At 33.1% G+C, this 19237-nt stretch overlaps 3 protein-coding genes across 4 annotated transcripts; all 3 read right to left on the bottom strand.

Annotated features, from left to right (window-relative positions):
- Positions 1-799: 799 nt before the first annotated feature.
- LOC138124605 (juvenile hormone esterase-like) lies at positions 800-7404 on the bottom strand. Of its 2 annotated transcripts, XM_069039701.1 has the most exons (8): positions 5231-7404; positions 3857-5176; positions 3230-3379; positions 2691-3183; positions 2454-2641; positions 1541-1885; positions 1245-1392; positions 800-1185 (listed from the first exon to the last, which is right to left on the bottom strand). In XM_069039701.1, exons 3-8 carry the CDS (start codon positions 3362-3364, stop codon positions 884-886), a joined length of 1611 nt encoding a protein of 536 aa, XP_068895802.1. In that variant the 5' UTR covers positions 3365-3379; positions 3857-5176; positions 5231-7404; the 3' UTR covers positions 800-883. The 2 variants fall into 2 exon arrangements, with proteins under 2 accessions (XP_068895802.1, XP_068895803.1); XM_069039702.1 differs by lacking the exons at positions 3857-5176; positions 5231-7404 and having other exon boundaries at positions 3230-3844.
- Positions 7405-7772: 368 nt separating this feature from the next.
- Positions 7773-14337, bottom strand: LOC138122668 (uncharacterized). The gene is made up of 13 exons (XM_069036922.1): positions 14135-14337; positions 13594-14083; positions 13083-13270; positions 12670-13014; positions 12438-12585; positions 12080-12379; positions 11848-12004; positions 11579-11756; positions 11033-11522; positions 9009-9196; positions 8521-8865; positions 8301-8448; positions 7773-8247 (listed from the first exon to the last, which is right to left on the bottom strand). Exons 1-13 carry the CDS (start codon positions 14267-14269, stop codon positions 7946-7948), a joined length of 3414 nt encoding a protein of 1137 aa, XP_068893023.1. The 5' UTR covers positions 14270-14337; the 3' UTR covers positions 7773-7945.
- A 796-nt stretch (positions 14338-15133) lies between these two features.
- LOC138124608 (facilitated trehalose transporter Tret1-2 homolog) lies at positions 15134-19180 on the bottom strand. Its single transcript, XM_069039705.1, has 4 exons — positions 17602-19180; positions 16016-17551; positions 15617-15962; positions 15134-15341 (listed from the first exon to the last, which is right to left on the bottom strand). The coding sequence occupies exons 1-2, from the start codon at positions 17645-17647 to the stop codon at positions 16233-16235; spliced, it is 1365 nt and encodes a 454-aa protein (XP_068895806.1). The 5' UTR covers positions 17648-19180; the 3' UTR covers positions 15134-15341; positions 15617-15962; positions 16016-16232.
- Between the last annotated feature and the right edge of the window lie 57 nt (positions 19181-19237).

Here is a 19237-nt window from a genome sequence, read left to right as displayed (position 1 = left end):
TGTGACTGCTTAATTAAAAAAAAAAAAACATCTTTTTTTAATTTCTTCTTTTTGTTTCTATGCATGAGCATGGTTGTTTACATTTTCATATTAAAAATAAAAATCTCCATAAAACTGAGCAAAAAAAGGTAATAGTGCCATTTGAAAAAAAAAAGTTGACTATCATTTGTCAAAAACAGAACTCAAGAACAAATATTGGATCAATTCAAATTGTAACCCATTTAAAACGATTATGTTTGACTTATCATTTATTAAAATCGGATAAAAAATAAGGAAGTTATAGCACCAAAGGTTTTTCATAATACATCCGGTATATACAGGGTTATTCACGAGAGGAGTACTTCTGAATTTTTATTTTGCCGCAACCAACAATACAATGGCAGTGACTACTAAATCAAATGTATTATTTCTTTTAAATTAGAAATCAAAGTAAGTTGAATAGATTTGTCAGAAATGTCAGATTGGCAGATAACCTGTATTTAATCAAAATTCAACAAATAAATTAACAAATTAAGTTAATGTAAAAGGTGTTCGAAGTCTCTACCATCGGCTTGGAAACATCCGCAGCGGCGACAGAATTCCTTCCACGCTCTCCATAAATGAGCATCATATCAGTCTTTTCGTCGTTATTGTAAAAACAATTTTTTCGAATTGACAAAGATTTTTTGCTTTAACGTCAAAGAGACAGGACTAAGAGCCGTCGTGGATTCAGTTATAATTATTTTCAAAATTTGAAATCAAGATATTGTTGCAATGTGTATAATGGGTTGCGACAAAAAGAAATTCAGAAATACCTCTCTCGTGAATAATCCTGTATATAATTAACTTAAAATTAGAGTTCTACAAATACGGATTAGTAACGTTATAAAGAACATAAATATTTCTAAACAATGTATGATGGTTTAATGCTAAAAATCTCTTTCCAGAATTTCATGCGTTCAGGTTCGGGATTCACATCTGTACTTATTCTCTCACCAATATCTATCAAATTCAGTTGGTCTTTTTTGACCGGTTTCCATTCGGGAGCATCTAAAATATCTTCTGAATTTGGATTTCCACATTTTGCAAAATTGGTCCAATATTTAACGAAGCGTCTCACTGACAATGCTTCTAAACTTCCAGGTTCTAATTTAGGAGTCATCTTAGATTTGAATAAATAACCAATATCATCTCCGTGAGACACACCTTAAACAAGTAGGTACAAGTTTTTAATAAGTACCTCAAATAAAAAGCTTTCGTTTTACCTGGAGCTTTAATATTTCCAATAGTCTTAAATAAATTCAGTTTTGTTTCTATGGACATTCTGTACAAATATACAGGAAACTTAGAGGTGAGGGAGTGATGTTCAGTTGCAAACATGATGTCTCTCAAAAAGTGGTTGTCAGTGTGAAGCTAAAACAAATCTTATTTGAGTTTTTTCTGTTGGGACAACTCTCTGATAACTGCAATCCGTCATGTTGCCAACTGCAGAATATTAATACATAATGACCTGTTCTATTTCCTTTTATTTTTGATCGCACGGTATATTCCCTAGACTTACCAAGTAAAAGTTATCAAGAAGATTTTCTGAACCTGGTTCCCCATAATAAAATTGTTTTATTTTATCTGCAATATTTTTCCTTGCTTCACTTCCACGCTCAACTTCTAATGTGTACGGAACAATCCTTTCAAAATCTCTTGGTATACTAGGTTTGCGTGGTTTAATCATCATTTCAATAAGCATCCCTTCCCTTGTTGTGTAACCAAATATCAACGGAATTTGATTATAGTTACCCGATTTGATAATATCTAATGGGTCCTCTGTCAAAAATGCTCCCTTGGATGGATCTTCTATAACTGTCCCGTATGGTCTTTTTTCACCAGAATTATTTATTTTATCGCATATCTTTAAACGAAGGATACATTAAGTTGTGTCATTCATTTACAATCATCAATTGCCGTTAGTTATTATTTGTAATTAGGTGGGTACCACAATTTGAAGCTAATATGAAAATTCAAAATTCGTTTATTTGGAGAGTCACAAAGAGCAATCATCATGAATAGTGTTGTAAATTTTGTGATAAGGAATATTGTAGTTCGCGTATTTATGTTAAAATTTTTAATTACCTATTCAAATTAATTTATTTGTTTAAGGGCCGGTTTCACCAACGGCAGTTAAAGTTAACTGTAGGTTAAAATGCTTCGTTACCGTAGTTACCTATTGTTACAACAATGTTTTCGTATAATTTAACCTACAGTTAACTTTAACTGGCGTTGGTGAAACCGGCCCTAAGAAACTTTAAACAAACATTTGATTTTATTGTCACACAAAACAATACACGTGAGTACATGTGAATTATGTTTTAGTATTGTAAAAACTAAGAAGAAAATTTTGTTTACTACATATATCAATATTTCTTTATGTTATAACAGTTGCAAAAATGTGTGCTACTCAAAGACGTTTTGGAACTTACCTCTAGTACTTTTTCGGATACCTCAAATAATTTCTCGACCGACATGTTCTTCAGACAATTAAAAATTTCTTTTTCATTTACAGATGACATCTCTAAAGCGGAACCCAAATACGACGAGATGGTATTTTTTCCTCTAGAAAAAACATTCAAAGCGCTTCCACTTTGCGCAATAGCTTTATGAAACAATCCTAAAATTTGATAATTGGATAAATCACTTCTTCTGTGCTTCTAATGTACCTTTTGCTAAAGGTGACAAGACAAGATAATGCACTGCAGCTCCTCCTGCACTCTCGCCAAATATTGTGACATTATTGGGATCTCCAGAAAAGTTTTGTATGTTCTTTTGAACCCACTTCAAAGCCATCACCATATCTTTCAAGCCTGCATTCCCAGAAACACCCAGCGATGGGTCTTCAAATCTGAGAAATCCCAAAATTCCTAGTCGATAATTCAGTGTGACTAATACAATGTCTTCGGTCATTAAAAAGTCTGGACCATAGAGATCTGTATTGCTTGACCCTGTTTCAAAACCTCCTCCATGGATCCAAACCATTACAGGTTTCAAACTAGTACTACTTGTGTTAGTTGGAAGGTGTTGTGTGTAAACATTTAGAAACAGACAATCTTCCGAACCTTCGATATTTTTTAAAACCATGTTCCTGGAATAACACGGATTTCCTTCTTTCGTGGCATCTCGGACTCCAAGCCATGGTTCAGGAGCTTGTGGGGGCTAATTTCAAATTTGACAAAAATGATGTAAGAAGTAATAGTTTTACCTTAAATCTGAGGTCACCAATTGGTGGTTTAGCGTAGGGAATACCTTGAAAACTGTAAAAGTTATTTTGTTGGATGTTCGATGATATTTTCCCCAATAATTTTCCTTGTTCAACGGAGACGATCGGTTCAAACATGATGAAAGTTTTCTACTGCAACAGCAATAGCAGCGACATCGTAAATAAATTGAGAATTATTATGAAGTCATTGCCTTGAGATAACAACTCACAGAAAAATGTTTTCAAAAGTATGACCTTGCGTATGAAAGGTTAAAAACATTATAGATAATCTACCGATAATTTGAAACTAATGAAAATTTAAGATTTAGTTTAAATCACTAATATAACGAATTTATTATTATATTATAAACTATTTATATAAAGCCATAAGGCAAACACTAATGTCTTCACAAATGATATTGATTTAATATATTAAGAAAAGGGGGGCACGGCATCGAGGCCGGATTTATTATTTATCATGCCAAATATTCCTATCAAGTAATGAAACTACGAAGTAGTTAAAGTTACAAAGAAACACTGTTCCCCCCTCGGCCACTCATTTAATTATAGTATTACATATAACATAATCTGTATTGAAGGTAACTTTATTAATTGAAATAACAATCTTACCAGAATATTTTTAATACTTTTATGCTTCTAAAGGTTTACAGAAGATAGGTACAAAGTTTTTATTTATGCATCATCACTATGGAACTGCCAACTGTTTGGTAATTGTCCCACAATATATATTTTATATTTATATATGTATGGACTATCAACAGATAAGAATTTGTTTAAACTTTTTAACATTCTAGTTTTAAAGTTTTAGATAAATAAATAAATAAATAATTCTCTTTACAGACTAAATACACAACATACTGTTATTGTGGGGATAAAAAAAACATACACCTACGGACAATTGATTGGCCCCAAAATGTTAAAAATCAATTAAATAATTGTTTAAGTTAATTTTGTCTAGTTCGAGTAAAAAAAATACCTTGAAAAGAATCAGGCTTTTTAATGTAAAGTAACTACATATTTACAACATGTGATAAACTATAATTCATATTGACAGCAAAAATTTTAAATTTTTTGATCATATTTTTACCGGACAATTGATTGGCCCCAAACAGACTTTCAGTACTTTGTGGCATAACCTCTGGCTTTAATACGGCTTGGCAACGCCTCGGCATTGATTTAATCAAATTTTCAATCTTAGCCCTGGGTAAGTTACTCCATAATTCTTGGACGGCCTCAAAAAGTCCATTTTTTGTTTTGTATTCTTTGCCTTTTAAAGCACGTTCAATTTCACCCCATAGGTTTTCAATGGGGTTCAAATCAGGCGATTGAGCTGGCCAAAGTAGAACTTGGATATCGCTACTATTTATCCAATTTTTCACACTTTTTGCAGTGTGTTTTGGATCGTTGTCTTGTTGAAACTGCCAATTTTCCGGAAGATTCTCTTGCGCATGTGGAAGCATCACTGTTTCTAAAATTTCTTTGTATTGAAACTGGTCCATTTTATCAGTAATACGATGTAAAGGACCTAGTCCATGCCAGGAAAAACACCCCCACACCATAATATTACCACCTCCAAACTTGACTGTTGCTGTTGTGTACCGTTTGTTGTAACGCTGATTAATTGGACGCCGAACGTACCCTTTACCGTCATCAGAGTACAGGTTAAACTTACTCTCATCAGACCCAAGTATGTTTTTCCACTCTTCAAGTGTCCATGCAAGGTGTTCCCTTGCAAATTGGAGCCGCAGAAGACGATACTTTTGCGAAGTAAAGGGCTTTTTTGCTGGTCTTCTTCCGTGTAGGCCAGCTTCAGCGAGGCGGCGCTGGATAGTCCGACAACTAATGGAGGTTTAGTTTAGTTCTTGGCGGATTTGAGGAGCTGTAGCACGACAGTTCTTTTTTGTTGTCTTTACTATTTGATTATCAGTTCTGAAATATTTATTTTAACGACACCAAAGCAAAGTAAATAATAACAAAAATTACCTTTTATCAGTTGCTCGTGGCTTACCGCCCGTTTTAAGAATTCGCGGATTTCTTAAGCGCCGAATTATTTTTTACACGGTACTGCGATGCATTTTCCCATGTTGCGCGATTTTTTCCATGGTCCACTTTTCTTCTTCACGCAAGCGAAGGATTAAAGATTCAATTTCTTTACCTACTCGTGGTGGTGCCATTATTGTTAGCTTCAAACAAGTGGTAACCATGGTTACCAACAACTAAGATACTCACTTGATCAAAAAATATAAGTCGCTAAATTTAACTCAATTACTTCCTTGCTAAGACAACATGTATTGTATTGGGGCCAATCAATTGTCCGGTCAAAATAAGACCAACAAATGCAAAAAATTTATTGTCAATGCGAATTATAGTTTATGACGTGTTATAAATAGTTACTTTACTTTAAAAAGCCTGATACTTTTCAGGGTATTTTATTCTTTTTACTTCAACGGGATAAAGTCAACCCAAACAATTATTTGCATATTTTTAACATTTTGGGGCCAATCAATTGTCCACTATGTATATCTTTAGTTGTAAAGGCATTTTGAAAAATGTACCTTTATCTACAAGTCGACTATAATTATCTACGTGTCAACAAATTAATGTAAAAATAGTAGATATACAGGTGTCTCAGCTAAGACTTTCGAGCCTAATAACTCAGTTATTTTCCACTGGATTTTTGTGAAATTTAAAATGCAAATATTTTAGACGTTGAAGAATAAAATCCCATTAATGCAATTACCCAAGTCTTAAAAACGTAATTTTTACATGCCTTTTTAAAATGTTGAATCAATTAAGATTTACATAAAAAATTGATCGTCAATAAAAAATACTGTAGGGAAAAACTCGTCCTTGAAAGGCGTCTGGTTTGCAAGAAAAAAGCAAAAAACTGTGTTAAACATGGCTGCAAATGCAAAGACGTAGACGCGTATGAAACAAACGCGCAATTTTGCAGAATTTTGGTCATCCCTTTTCGCAGAAGCGCAGGTGACATATTTGACATTTATCTTGCTAACCTTACAAACACTTACAAAGTTAAAGACAACATTTGGACGTAATTTATTATACTGGATGCTTTAATTCTTCCATAAAGGACTAAAACATGATCGGAATATTTGAGCAAGGTAATTTAGTTCACGTACGATTCCTGTGTCTTCAAATAAATTGACGACTCTCTTAACCTTACATTTTATAAAGCCTACATTTGGATAGTGTTCCACGAGAAAACGAACTGTGTCATTGAATTTCTTACGACACTCTCCATAGACATTTTTTTTTTCCTTTTTCAACAATATTGAAATTTCTGCCGCTGTAGTAGAGTATTTTCAATAAATTTTCACAATTAGATGTTTCTAATAAAGCGCGCCGCCCAATTTTGACAGACTTTAAAGGGTGTACAAAATGTTGCTTGGCAATTCATCATCAATTGTTTCAAAAGGTAATTGCTCAAATCTCAAATATAATCAATTCACTTTTGTAATGACGAACTAGAGTTACTAAATTTAGTAACTTTTGTCTTGTGAACACATCTTTTTACCGCGAATTTGGGCTTTTAAAAAGTTAGGTTATGGGTCACGTCATTTGTTCTGTCAAAACTGGTCCAGTTCAAAGTATAGTGAAACTAAATGTGTTTAATTATTTTGAAGAAAAAAGCAAAGTTGCACTACACAAATACGAAAAGGCAGTTGAAAGTAACAATTAAATAATTTTGCATTTTGCTACTCATCCTCGTCATCGTCGCTTGTTTTCCAAGTCCGAATCCGAATCTTCAACCAAATTAACAATATTTGTGGATATGTCATGGATGCTAAAGTTTTCCCATAAGCCTTGTTCTTGTCCTTCATTTAAAATCCTATACATACTTCTGGGACTGAAGCCTGTGCAGCACTTAGGAAGAGTTTTATTTTAGATTAGGATTTACCGAAAAATATTCGCTACTGCTTCTACAATTTTGTACTTTACGTATTTACGTTTCCATTATCTCTATGAGTAATTTCTTTCTTAATTTTGTTGAAAGCCTTTAAAATGTGCTGCTTCGTCTGCTTGCTTATTGATGCCTTACTCCGTTTTGGAAATTCATTCATTTTGGCAGTGACAATAATATGACATTTTAAATCATTGCCAACTGTCGAATTTTCATATATTTTGTAAAAAAATTTAACAAAAAAAAAGTTCCAGTTAGTTCGTCATTACAAAAATGAATGCATTATACCTTCAAATTTTACATTAAATTGTTTGTGTAGACCCCTATTTTTTTATGTTTAACAATCTAATAATAAACATGTGTTAAAATTACACTTTTTAACTTGAGGTAATTTTATGATTACTAATTGAACCTTCACGGTCTAAAATATCTGCATTTTAAATTTCATAAAAATCCGTTGGCAAGTAACGGAGGTATTAGGCTCGAAAATTTTACAAAACAGCTTAGTGTTTTAAAACAGGCTTCCCAACACTTTTTTTATAAAGAAATTATGCGCAATGTTTATATGCATTTTTTACATTCCATTAGTAAAGACTTACAAAATAATTTAAAAAAATATATATTTAATCTATACAATACAGTAATACGAATACCAATTAGACCATTCAAAAAATAGCATACAGAACACGGGATGAAAGTTCCTTTTCATCCTTCGTGTAATTATTATCCTCGCTGCCCTGGTGCGATAAACTTACACTCGGGATGAGAAATTATTGTTAAACAGTATACTCTGGTTTAATACTAAAAATGTCTCTCCAAAACTGCATTCTTTCAGATTCCGGATCAACACCTGCGGTTACATTTTTACCAATGTCCAAAAAATTGATTTCATCTCTTTTTACAGGTTTCCATTCTGGACCATCTGATCTATCTTTCAGATTTGGATTTCCAGATTTAGCAAAAGTGGTCCAATATTTAACAAATCGATTAACTGATATCTCTTCTAAACTTCCTGGTTGTACTTCAGGGAGGAATTTTGTCTTGAATAAGTATCCAATATCATCAGCATGTGACACACCTTTAGACACCACTTAGTAGAATTCTGATTTTAAGTACAAGATAAATTGTTACCTGGGGCTATAATGTTCTTAACTTTTTTAATCAAATTTAATTTCGATTCTATGGACATTCGGTACAAAAATATTGGTTGATCAGATGTTACAGAGTGATGTCGTACTGCGAACATGATGTCTCTCACGAAGGCGTTATCAGTGTGGAGCTGAAAGGCGTATTGGGTTAAAAATTTATACAAACCTAAGTACTACCTTGTAGGGAGATCAGAACTACTTACCAAATAAAACTTGTCTGGTTGTTTTTCTGAACCAGGTGTTCCGTAATAAAACTGTTTTATTTTATTTGCAATATTTTTTGACGAATCAGAACCACGTTCAACTTCTGACATGAAAGGTATAAGAGTTTGGAAATCTTCAGGCATCTCGGGTTTATTTGATTTGGGCCATAGTTCAAAAAGCATCCCTTCCCTTGTCGTATACCCAAACACCATTGGTACTTTATTATAATTGCCAGATTTAATTATTTTTAGAGGTTCTTCAGTTATAAAAGCTCCTGGAGACGCTTTTTCTATGACTGGACCGAATGGTAGTTTTCCAGCAGAATAATTCAATGTTTGCCATATCTTAAAAAAATAAGTGGAACTACAGATAATTTTGTAAAGATATGTTATTGAAGAAACAAACACATGTACTGATTACTTTTAGAATTATAATTGAGTGTACTCGTTAAAATTAAAGTTATTTTAAAAATTCAAAATGAACTTACTGTTACCACTTTCTCGAATAATTTATAAAGTTCGTCCACGGGTAATGATTTCAAACGTTGTAAAATTTCCTTTTCGTTTGCTATTTTTAAATCCAGAATGGAAGACAAATGAACTATTGTATCACTCCGTTGTCTTGCAAATTGACCTAAAGCGCATCCACTCTGTGCTATGACCTTATGAAATAGTCCTAGAGTGAAATTCTGTGTTAAACAATCATTTTGACTCTCTTTTGATATTATACAAAAGGGGGAATTATTATGCAATACCTATGTAAAATAACTATAACTACAAGAATGTTAATTCTTCCTGTTATTTTGCATCACTGACTGTACTCTTTAACATTTAAGCATGATGTATTTTTATCTCTTAAATAAAGACAATAATTCATAAACTAATTGCTGATTTTTTATAATTTTAGTTAAATCAAATCTAAGCCAATAAATAAATTGAAAGTAGTTTTGGAACACGTATATACAGGGTGATTCACGTAACCCTTTCGTTAGAAACTTTCTAATTTCCCAAAATCGTATTATGTAATATGAAAATTGGTAGCCGATTCTGAGCGACTGCTCCAAGTTTAATTAAAATATTTTCAGAATGGCGACATTTCCGGAAATACCAGAAATCGACACCATCTTTGGTTCTTTAAATGGAAAGGTCCCATTTTGATTTCAAATTTGGATTTTATGTTAAATTTTGAGTTTAAAACATCCTTTTGTCAACACATCGTTTTTGACGAATGTCATCTTTTCCAATAAAAAGCAGGGTTGCAGGGCTTCATTAAAAAATTTATAACTCCAGAACCATTGGAAATAAATAGTTGATTTTTTAAATTGAATTACTAAAGGTCTGTCCGATCTTTGGAGCCATTAGTGACATTTTTTTATTGTTCATACACCTACTGCAATTTTTCAAAATTGATAATCACAATATGTCAAAAACTTTATTTTTTTAAATGTCAACTACCATATCTGACACTAGATATAAATGTAAAATTTAATTCTAAGGCCACTTTTATTAACAGTGTGTATGCCTACTTCCAACCGTTTTGGCGTAATTTCAATTTTTTGAATAAAATATTCTTTTTTTTATCAAGCAATTGTTTTATTTTATTTTGAATTTTTATTAAAAAATCGTCTTGCAATAAATAGTACATAACAACAAAATAACAAAAAATAAGCAAATTAACAAAAAAAATATTTTCATCCAAAGCTCATTTTCAGACGGCCAACAATACTTATCTTAGTTTTAGTACGCTTTGGAAAAAATGTTGTTGTTATCTACTATTTATTGCAATGCGATTTTTAAATAAAAATTTAAATAAAATAATTGCTTGATAAAAGAGAAAGAATATTTTATTCAAAAAATTGAAATTTCGCCAAAACGGTTGGAAATAGGTATACAGAATCACAATGTTAATAAAAGTGACCTTAAAATAAAATTTTACATTTACATCTAGTGTCAAAAATGGTAATTCCCATTTAAAAAAATGAAGTTTTCGACATTTTTTGATTATCAATTTTGAAAAATTGCAGTAGGCGTACGAAACATAAAAAAATGTCACTAATGGCGTAAAAGATCGGCCAAATCTTTAGGAATTCATTAAAAAAAATGAGTTATTTATTTCCAATGGTTCAGGAGTTATACATTTTTTAATGAAGCCCTGCAGCCTGCAACACCACTTTTTTGGGAAAAAGATGACAAAAACCGATAAGTATTGATGAAAGCACTTTTTAAACTCAAAATTTAACGTAGAATCCAAATTTAAAATCAAAATGCGGCCTTTCCATTTAAAAAAAACAAGATGGCGTCAATTTCCGGTATTTCCGGAAGTGTCACCGTTCTGAAAATGTTTTATTTCTAACGAACCACCTACGTAAATCAGCCTGTAAATTGTGAATATAGTTTATAGAATACTCGGAAAATATGACATACGTTCAAATAAAAAAGTTACAAAGATTCGTTTTGGACTATTTTAAATAAGTCAGATGATATTTTTTGATATTATGTAATACCGTTATACCTGCTGCTAAAGGTGATAAAACCAAGTAATGTACAGACATTCCTCCAGCACTTTCGCCAAAAACTGTAACATTATTAGGATCGCCAGAGAATTTGCTAATATTCTTCTGAACCCATTTCAAAGCCATCACCATATCTTTCAAGCCAGCGTTACCAGGAACCTCCAGAGATGCATCTTCAAAACTAAGAAAACCAAAAATTCCTAGTCGATAGTTTATTGTAACCAAAACAATATCTTCTGTAAGTAGAAATTCTGGACCATAGAGGTCCGACTTGCTGGATCCAGTTGAAAACCCTCCACCATGAATCCATACCATTACTGGTTTCAACGTATTATTTGTGTCCAGGGGAAGTTGTTGTGTGTAAACATTCAGAAATAAACAATCTTCTGAACCTACTAAAGTTCCGAAAAGCATTTCCCTGGAATAACATTCGCTTCCGTCTTTTGTGGCATCTCGAATCCCTGTCCACGGTTGAGGAGGTTGGGCATCCTATATTTTTTGCGACACATTAGTAGATTGTACCGAAATTAGAAAAATTATTGTACCTTGAATCTGAGTTCCCCAATTGGGGGTTTAGCATATGGAATGCCCTGGAAACTATAAAAACGTTCGTTGCGTATATTGAAACATATTTTTCCTTTCAATTTTCCCTGTTCCACACACACAATTGGCTCAGTCATGATGACACGTTCTTTTTGATTCTGCAACTCACGCTCAAACCAGCTGAAGGTTAATCAAATACTGATTACAGTACTACAAGTTAAACAGTTTTTAGATAAAAAACGATAGTACACAATAATATTGAACACAGCACAAAGGAGTAGATATACAAGTATCGAAGCGCGTGAAGGATAATTGGGAAACGTCCAGATTCTCCCGAATCTGCACTTGTCTCGCGAACGTAGGTGATGTCACCGGATCTTTAGGAACGAATGACAAATCTAGAGCGCCTGGGAAGGTGAACAACAAAACTATTAAGTTCACCAATCTTTATTTTAGTTTAAAAATTGCATTTTAACAAATAATACAACTGTATAAATAATGTTAAATACTATATTGTGGTTTGATGCTGAAAATGTCTCTCCAAAACTGCATTCTTTCAGATTCCGGATTGGTACCTGCGGCAATGTTTTCACCAATATCAATAAAATTGATTTCATCTGGTTTAACAGGTTTCCATTCTGGAGCATCTGATTTATCCTTCGGATTTGGATTTCCAAATTTAGCAAAATTCGTCCAATATTTGACGAATCGGTTAACAGATAACTCTTCCAAACTTCCTGATTGTAATTCAGGGGTCAGTTTTGTTTTGAACAAGTAACCAATATCGTCTCCATGTGACACTCCTTGAAACATAAATTCGTACAGGTTTACATTTTAATTAAATACTCGATCAAATTTTACCTGGAGCTGTGATACTACCGATTTTTTTGAACAAATTTAATTTCGATTCTACGGACATTCGGTATAAAAATATTGGTTGGTCAGAGGTTGCAGAGTGATGTTGTGTCGCGAACATGATGTCTCTCAAAAAGGAGTTGTCGGTGTGGATCTAAAAGGTATGAAAGGTATAGGTAAATGTCCACGCAGAGGTAATCGAAACAGTACTACCATTAAGAGGAAGAAAACTACTCACCAAATAAAAATTATCCAGTTGATCTTCTGAACCAGGCGTTCCATAGTAAAACTGTTTTATTTTATTTGCAATATTTTTTGAAGAATCAGAACCCCGTTCAACTTCTAACATGAAGGGTATAAGAGTTTCAAAATCTTTAGGCATCGTGGGTTTACGTGGTTTGATCCATATTTCAAAAAGCATTCCTTCCCGTGTCGTATATCCAAACACGATTGGTATTTTATTATAACTGCCGCTTTTAATTATTTTTAAAGGTTCTTCAGTTATGAAAGCTCCTGGAGATGGTTTTTCTATGACTGGAGCGAATGGCAGTTTTCCCGCAGCATTCTGCAGTGCGTCACACATCTGAAAAAAAAAATAAATAAACAGAACTTTCTGTAATAATGTTTTCGTGAGGTTGCAATTCAACTTACAACTGCCACTTTTTCGTATATTTCGTAAAGTTTATCAACTGGTAGTTCATTCAAACGTTGTAAAATCTCCTTTTCATTTGGTGTTTTTAAATCCAGAATGGAAGCCAAATGAACTGTTAGGTCGTTTCGTTCTCTTGCAAATGCATTTAGGGCGCATCCACTCTGTGCTATAGCCTTATGAAATAATCCTAAGATGTAAAATAATTTGAACTATTATTCTTATTTTCTAACAGTGTTTTTAACTTTCAAATATGATTTATTTGCGCAGCTTAAATGGAGAGGAGAAAGTAGATTATCAACTAGCTTTTTAATTCTTGGTCATATCTTTATTGTAACTTATCCAAAGAGGGGATTAAGTAATTTTGCTCAAATTTTATCAGATTACTAACTAATTTTTGGAGTATTCTTTAACTTATAAAAATGGTTGCCAAAAATTTGTAAAGATACATTTTGGAATTTTATGTTTCAAATGTCCGATCAATATTTACTATTATTGTTATTTGATATATACCTGCTGCTAAAGGTGATAAAACCAGGTAATGTACAGAAGCTCCTCCAGCACTCTCACCAAAAATTGTAACATTATTGGGATCACCAGAAAATTTGCTAATATTCTTTTGAACCCATTTCAAAGCCATCACCATATCTTTCAAGCCAGCGTTACCGGGAACCCCCAAAGATGCATCTTCAAAACTAAGAAAACCAAAAATTCCTAGTCGATAGTTTATTGTAACCAAAACAATATCTTCTGTAAGTAGAAATTCTGGACCATAGACGTCCGTCTTGTTAGACCCACTTCTAAACGCTCCACCGTGAATCCAAACCATTACAGGTTTCAACGTTTTGTTTGTGTTCGGCGGAAGTTGTTGTGTGTAAACATTCAAAAATAAACAGTCTTCTGAGCCTACCAACTTTTTGAAAATCATGTCCCTGGAATAACATTCGCTTCCGTCTTTCGTAGCATCTCGAACCCCGGTCCATGGCTCAGGAGGTTGCGGATCCTATCTTATTCTCACCAAGTAATTTATAAAGATATTACAAAATTATTTTACCTTGAATCTGAGTGCACCAATTGGGGGTTTGGCGTATGGAATGCCCTGAAAACTGTAAAAGTTTTCATTGCGTATATTGGAAGATATTTTTCCTTGCAATTTTCCCTGCTCCACACAGATAATTGGCTCTGTCATGATGAGACGTTTTTTACACACTGCAGCTCACACGCTTCAAACTACTTGAAGGTTAATCAAATACGGATTACAGTGCCGGCTAAAACTGTTTCTAGATAAGAACAGATACGACGTGAGATTATGGAGCAAAGTACAAAAATATAACAAACTACAGCACCTCAATATCTTTTTATTTATTTTTCAGAAAAAAGTAAAGACAAAGAATAAGAATAAGTTTATTTGTAACTGTGGGATATACTCATATCCTATCTGTCCGTATCCCTATCCTATCATTTCAGGCAAGTAATGACTTACTTTACCGCACGCGCCTGCGGTAAAGTAAATAATGGAAAAATAGGAAACGAAATAAACAAACCAATTGATATTTGACTCGAGATTTTTCAGAAACGTCTACTAAAATAACAACTGAAAATGCTACTTCCATGTGTGAATGCAGATTTTCATCTAAATATATTTTTTTTGTCTTGGTAAACTTTCACCAAAACGAAAGTACGAATTTGAAAACAATCAGCTCCTATTTCAGCTTTGAATTAAATTTTTATTGAAATAAAAATCCACCTACTGGATAACAATCTGAGCAGTGGTGGTAAATGGAATTTTGTAAACAACACGTGGGATATTATGTTATTATCCCACTTATATGATTACACAAACTCGGCCTACATCCTCATTGACTAATCTTAAGATGCGTGCGATAATGATTTCTATAATCCACTAATAGCTTAAATAACTATTGTCAACTTTAAATTTAGTTAAGGAATTCTTTTTTATTTTTAATACGTATATCCACTGTATTGTTTTAATTGTTACATTTTTCCTGGAGGTATTGATTTGATAAGTTTCTAGCCTAAAGAAAACTACATATTTGGCAAACATAATTACATATTTTATTAAAAGTATGATCACTTTTCACCTTTATGTCTTTACACAACATTTATAAAGCAATTCTAACCCTTTAAAAAACATTGATTTCTTGATTTGCAAGGTCTCCAAAATATGAATCACGATCTTGTTTCATATAAAGTCAAACTTTCCTTTTAAGACTTTCTTGAGTTTTGGAATAGGTAATAATCTGAAAGAGTCAAGCAGAATATGCTAGATAGTTTACAATTTTCAAATCTATTTATTGGGCAAGTTTCGTGTGTTCATTTAAATTTATCCTCATAGTTGGCGTTGAAGAGTCGATTGTGAACGCACCACTTGTCAGTCTGCATTGTAAAAACACAAACAGCACAAAAAGTGGGGTTAGATTTAAACAGCTGATCCGTGATCTGTAATCCGTGGTGCATTCACAATCGATTAAATGAACACCCGATATAGGTATTGTCTTCCAAAAATGAAACACACCTGTAAGAAGTTTTCCAGAATATTCTCCCACAATAAATTTTCCTTGATTCATGTAATCAGTTGACATCATTCTTCTCCCACAAAACGGAAGGAAAAACTTTTTTTGTCGAAATAATTGTTCAATTTCTTAGGTTCGGTTATTTGTTCCGCCATTAATCCAGGTAACTACTGACTAGAGTTTATCATTGGCATACAAATTTGATGTGTGTAAACATTCAAAAAGAAACAATCTTCTGAAGCTACGAATTGTATTGGAGGCAATGTCCCTGGATTAACATTGATTTCCATTATTTGTGGTACCTTAAACTTTTATCTACGGTTCAGGCGGTTATGGATCCTGTATTTTCTTTAACACATAATTTATCAGGACATTTATAATTTACATATAAATTGTTTTACCTTGAATTTGAAATAGCAAGCTGGAGCTTTTTGACATTCGGAATGCCCTGGGAACTGGAAGAATCTTCATTCTGTATGTTGGAGTATTTACAGAGAAAGAAAAACCAAAGTGCAGTGTTTATTTTAGCAAGTTTAAAATAACAAAAAATATTTTTTTATTCAGGTCACGTTTATAACATTCTAAATTGAGCATGTTTTACAGAAACTAATCAATAAATTACTTTCTTGTCAGACCACAGTGCAAATATTTTTGTATTTCATTTAAAGTTCGTCCTTTTGTTTCTAGAACGAATTTATAAATGAAAAATAGATGCACTAGACATGACAGTGAAAATGTGAGAAACGCACTTTCCATACCAAAATTATCGGACATCACTTGAAAACACTTAATAACAGAAAGTGTGATAGCGTAGAGATAAACTTCATAAAATATGGAAGCAAAAACTTTGACATTCATTGGGAAAAGCTCTCCTAACACTGATAATGGGATGGACGTCAACAAACTGTAAAATACAGCAAAACCTTCCAGAAACAGAATTGGTAGAAATGCATAATGAGACGTGTCCACTAAATTGTGATTTTTAACGTATAGAAAGCAGGAGAGAAGAAACAACGAAAGAAAGGAACCGAAAAAAGACACAAACAACATGGGTCTTCTTCCAACTCTGTCTGTCAGAAACGAACTAACAATAACCATTACTAGTCTTGTGAAATAATAAATAAGAGTTATCAGTAAAGGAGAGAGAGTGTCAAAAATTTCTTCAAAAATCAATTGAGCGTAGGCATCAATGGGTCCAATACCCGTGAGCTGTTTGCCATTAAGTAGAATAAATACAATTAGTAGAGCGTTTCTGTTGGATTTTTTCGTAAACAACTCACGGACGTTTCCTTTGTTTTTAATCTGTGTAACCACTGTATCCCTCAAATCGTCGAATTCCTCACGGACGTCGTTCCTTCCTTTCAATTTTTTCAACGCATTTTGTGCTTGATCCAACTTCCCTCTCATAATTAAATAATAAGGACTTTCAGGCATCCACACGAATGTCAGCAATAACAAGATCGGTATGGCACAAGAGATCAATGATGACGTAGTAATCGATAAAAATGTTCCCACTATGTTTATAAACAAAAATCCAATCAAATTGGATATTGTGATGAAGGTTCCTAAAGTACCCCTAACATTTGGATCGGCTATTTCTCCGATGTAGTGAGGTATTACAGCAATTGCCATTCCCGATGCTACTCCAGAAATAATTCGGGCTAGACAGAAAACGATCACACTTCCAGCATATGCTAGTATTATGGAAGATGCAAAGAATGGAAATGCTGTTATTAAGATGGTTTTTTTACGTCCACATTGATCAGCAAGAAGCGATGTCAGGATGCATCCTATCAACCCTCCAACGTTCATGGACAATGTGATCCATGAACCTTCACTGCTTGTGATTTTTATCGTGTCGGTGCCATTTAACATTTGCGGAATATAAACAGAAGTCCAAGCTTCGTGAATTCCGGACGTCACCACTGTCAGTAACGCTACGATATTTAAAAATCAATAAAATATTTATATAAAGCGGTTTACATACCTGTGAACGTTGCCAAGAACTGATACAACAAAGCGAACTTTTTCATTGTGTTAGTTGGAATTACAACTTTCAAAGTCACAAAGTCACACCAGTATGAAAATTGTGCCACAATTTTATTACTATAGCGCGGTTGACATAATCAGCTGATGGAAATTTTTAATCGCTTGATTTTAATAATAATAGAAGTAAATTGGTCTAGAACAAAAATAGTCGTTACTGTTAATCGTTAAAATAACTTATTATAAGCACGTGTTACAAAAATATTTACATTTTCCGAACAAATTCTATTCTACTTGTTTGCAGTATAAGTACATCGTATAATAAACAATAAACAATGCAAATAGGCTTTGACTTTCCAGCATTAAACAATGATTTGGATTTGGAAATACTATCAACAAGTGTAAATTGTGACGTAAGTTCTTCTTTACAAATTGAAACAGAAAACATTTATCGGCTGCATGACAAGTAGAATGATTACATCGTTAAATATTGGTCATAATGAGGTTTATACCAATATTTATTTTTTATAATTTTTGTGTACTCTAGCGTAGTTTGCTAACAGCTCTAGATCGTGTCATTTTCCCCAGCACCTTCACAGATCTAATTAGAACCAGATTGCATTGCACTACATCCCGAAACATTGGATCTGGTACCTTCTAGATCTTTGGACCCAGAACTTTAGCTACCACCACCGGGATCCAAAAAGTAGGACTACAAGTTGTCAAACAAAAATTGTTAATCATTACTAAAACAAACATTGAAATGTAATATTTAATGTCTCGCATTTGAAATGAGATTAAGCTTCAGCCCTTCAGGAGACTTTAAAATAAACGTATCTTGACTAGACTGGACAGAGACTAGGAGAGCTTGTGCAAATAGTAGTAGATTATATCATTAAGAGTAAAAATGAGTCTTTTTATGCTACGTCCAGTTGCCGACCTCAACTTCGTCTCGGTCTTCAATTTTTGGGCTTAGCACAAAAAGACTCACTTCTACTCTGAATGATATAAGTTACTATTTTACTTCAAGCGGATCACAAAAATCGGACATAAACTCGTTTATCTTCTTTTGCTGCAGTTACAGTAAAATGACAATTTTCAAGTTTACAATTTTCAAATTTTATGGTACCAGTAATTCCTAGTTCTCTTGTTGCAATATTATTAGCACTTGAAAGTTCAGTAATATTAGTAGTCTACTAAAGTCTAAAGTTTACTTTTTAACGTTGAACGGCCATCTTGCCATTTTTGACTCGTGTTACACCATGATGGCGCCGGTTAAATATTGGGTAATAATTTATTGATAAATGAATCGTGAGAAATGCTTCAAATGGACATTTCAACTCCTACGATTTGAAATGTCTCAAATGCGGTTACAAAAAAAAAGCCACTTCAACCGTTTCAATAGAGATACACAAAGGCGCGAATTTCAACCGCCCAACGACATTCGTTTCCACTGTCATGGCCCACTTGATAGAAAGACTTTTTGATCGCCCGGTTTTAACTCCTACTCGACCTCTTTGAAAAATTCCTGTTTTTAATATTTTTCATAATTTTTAAAATTGTTAAAAGAAGGTTCATTTTTAAACATTTTATTATAATACAATATATTAGACATTTTTTAAAATAATCTAACATTA

Source organism: Tenebrio molitor, chromosome 2 (genome assembly GCF_963966145.1).
Source record: "Tenebrio molitor chromosome 2, icTenMoli1.1, whole genome shotgun sequence".
Classification (NCBI taxonomy): Eukaryota; Metazoa; Arthropoda; class Insecta; order Coleoptera; family Tenebrionidae; genus Tenebrio; species Tenebrio molitor.
The sequence above is the reverse complement of the archived record's forward strand: the minus strand, read 5'-3'. Positions and strand labels throughout refer to the sequence as shown.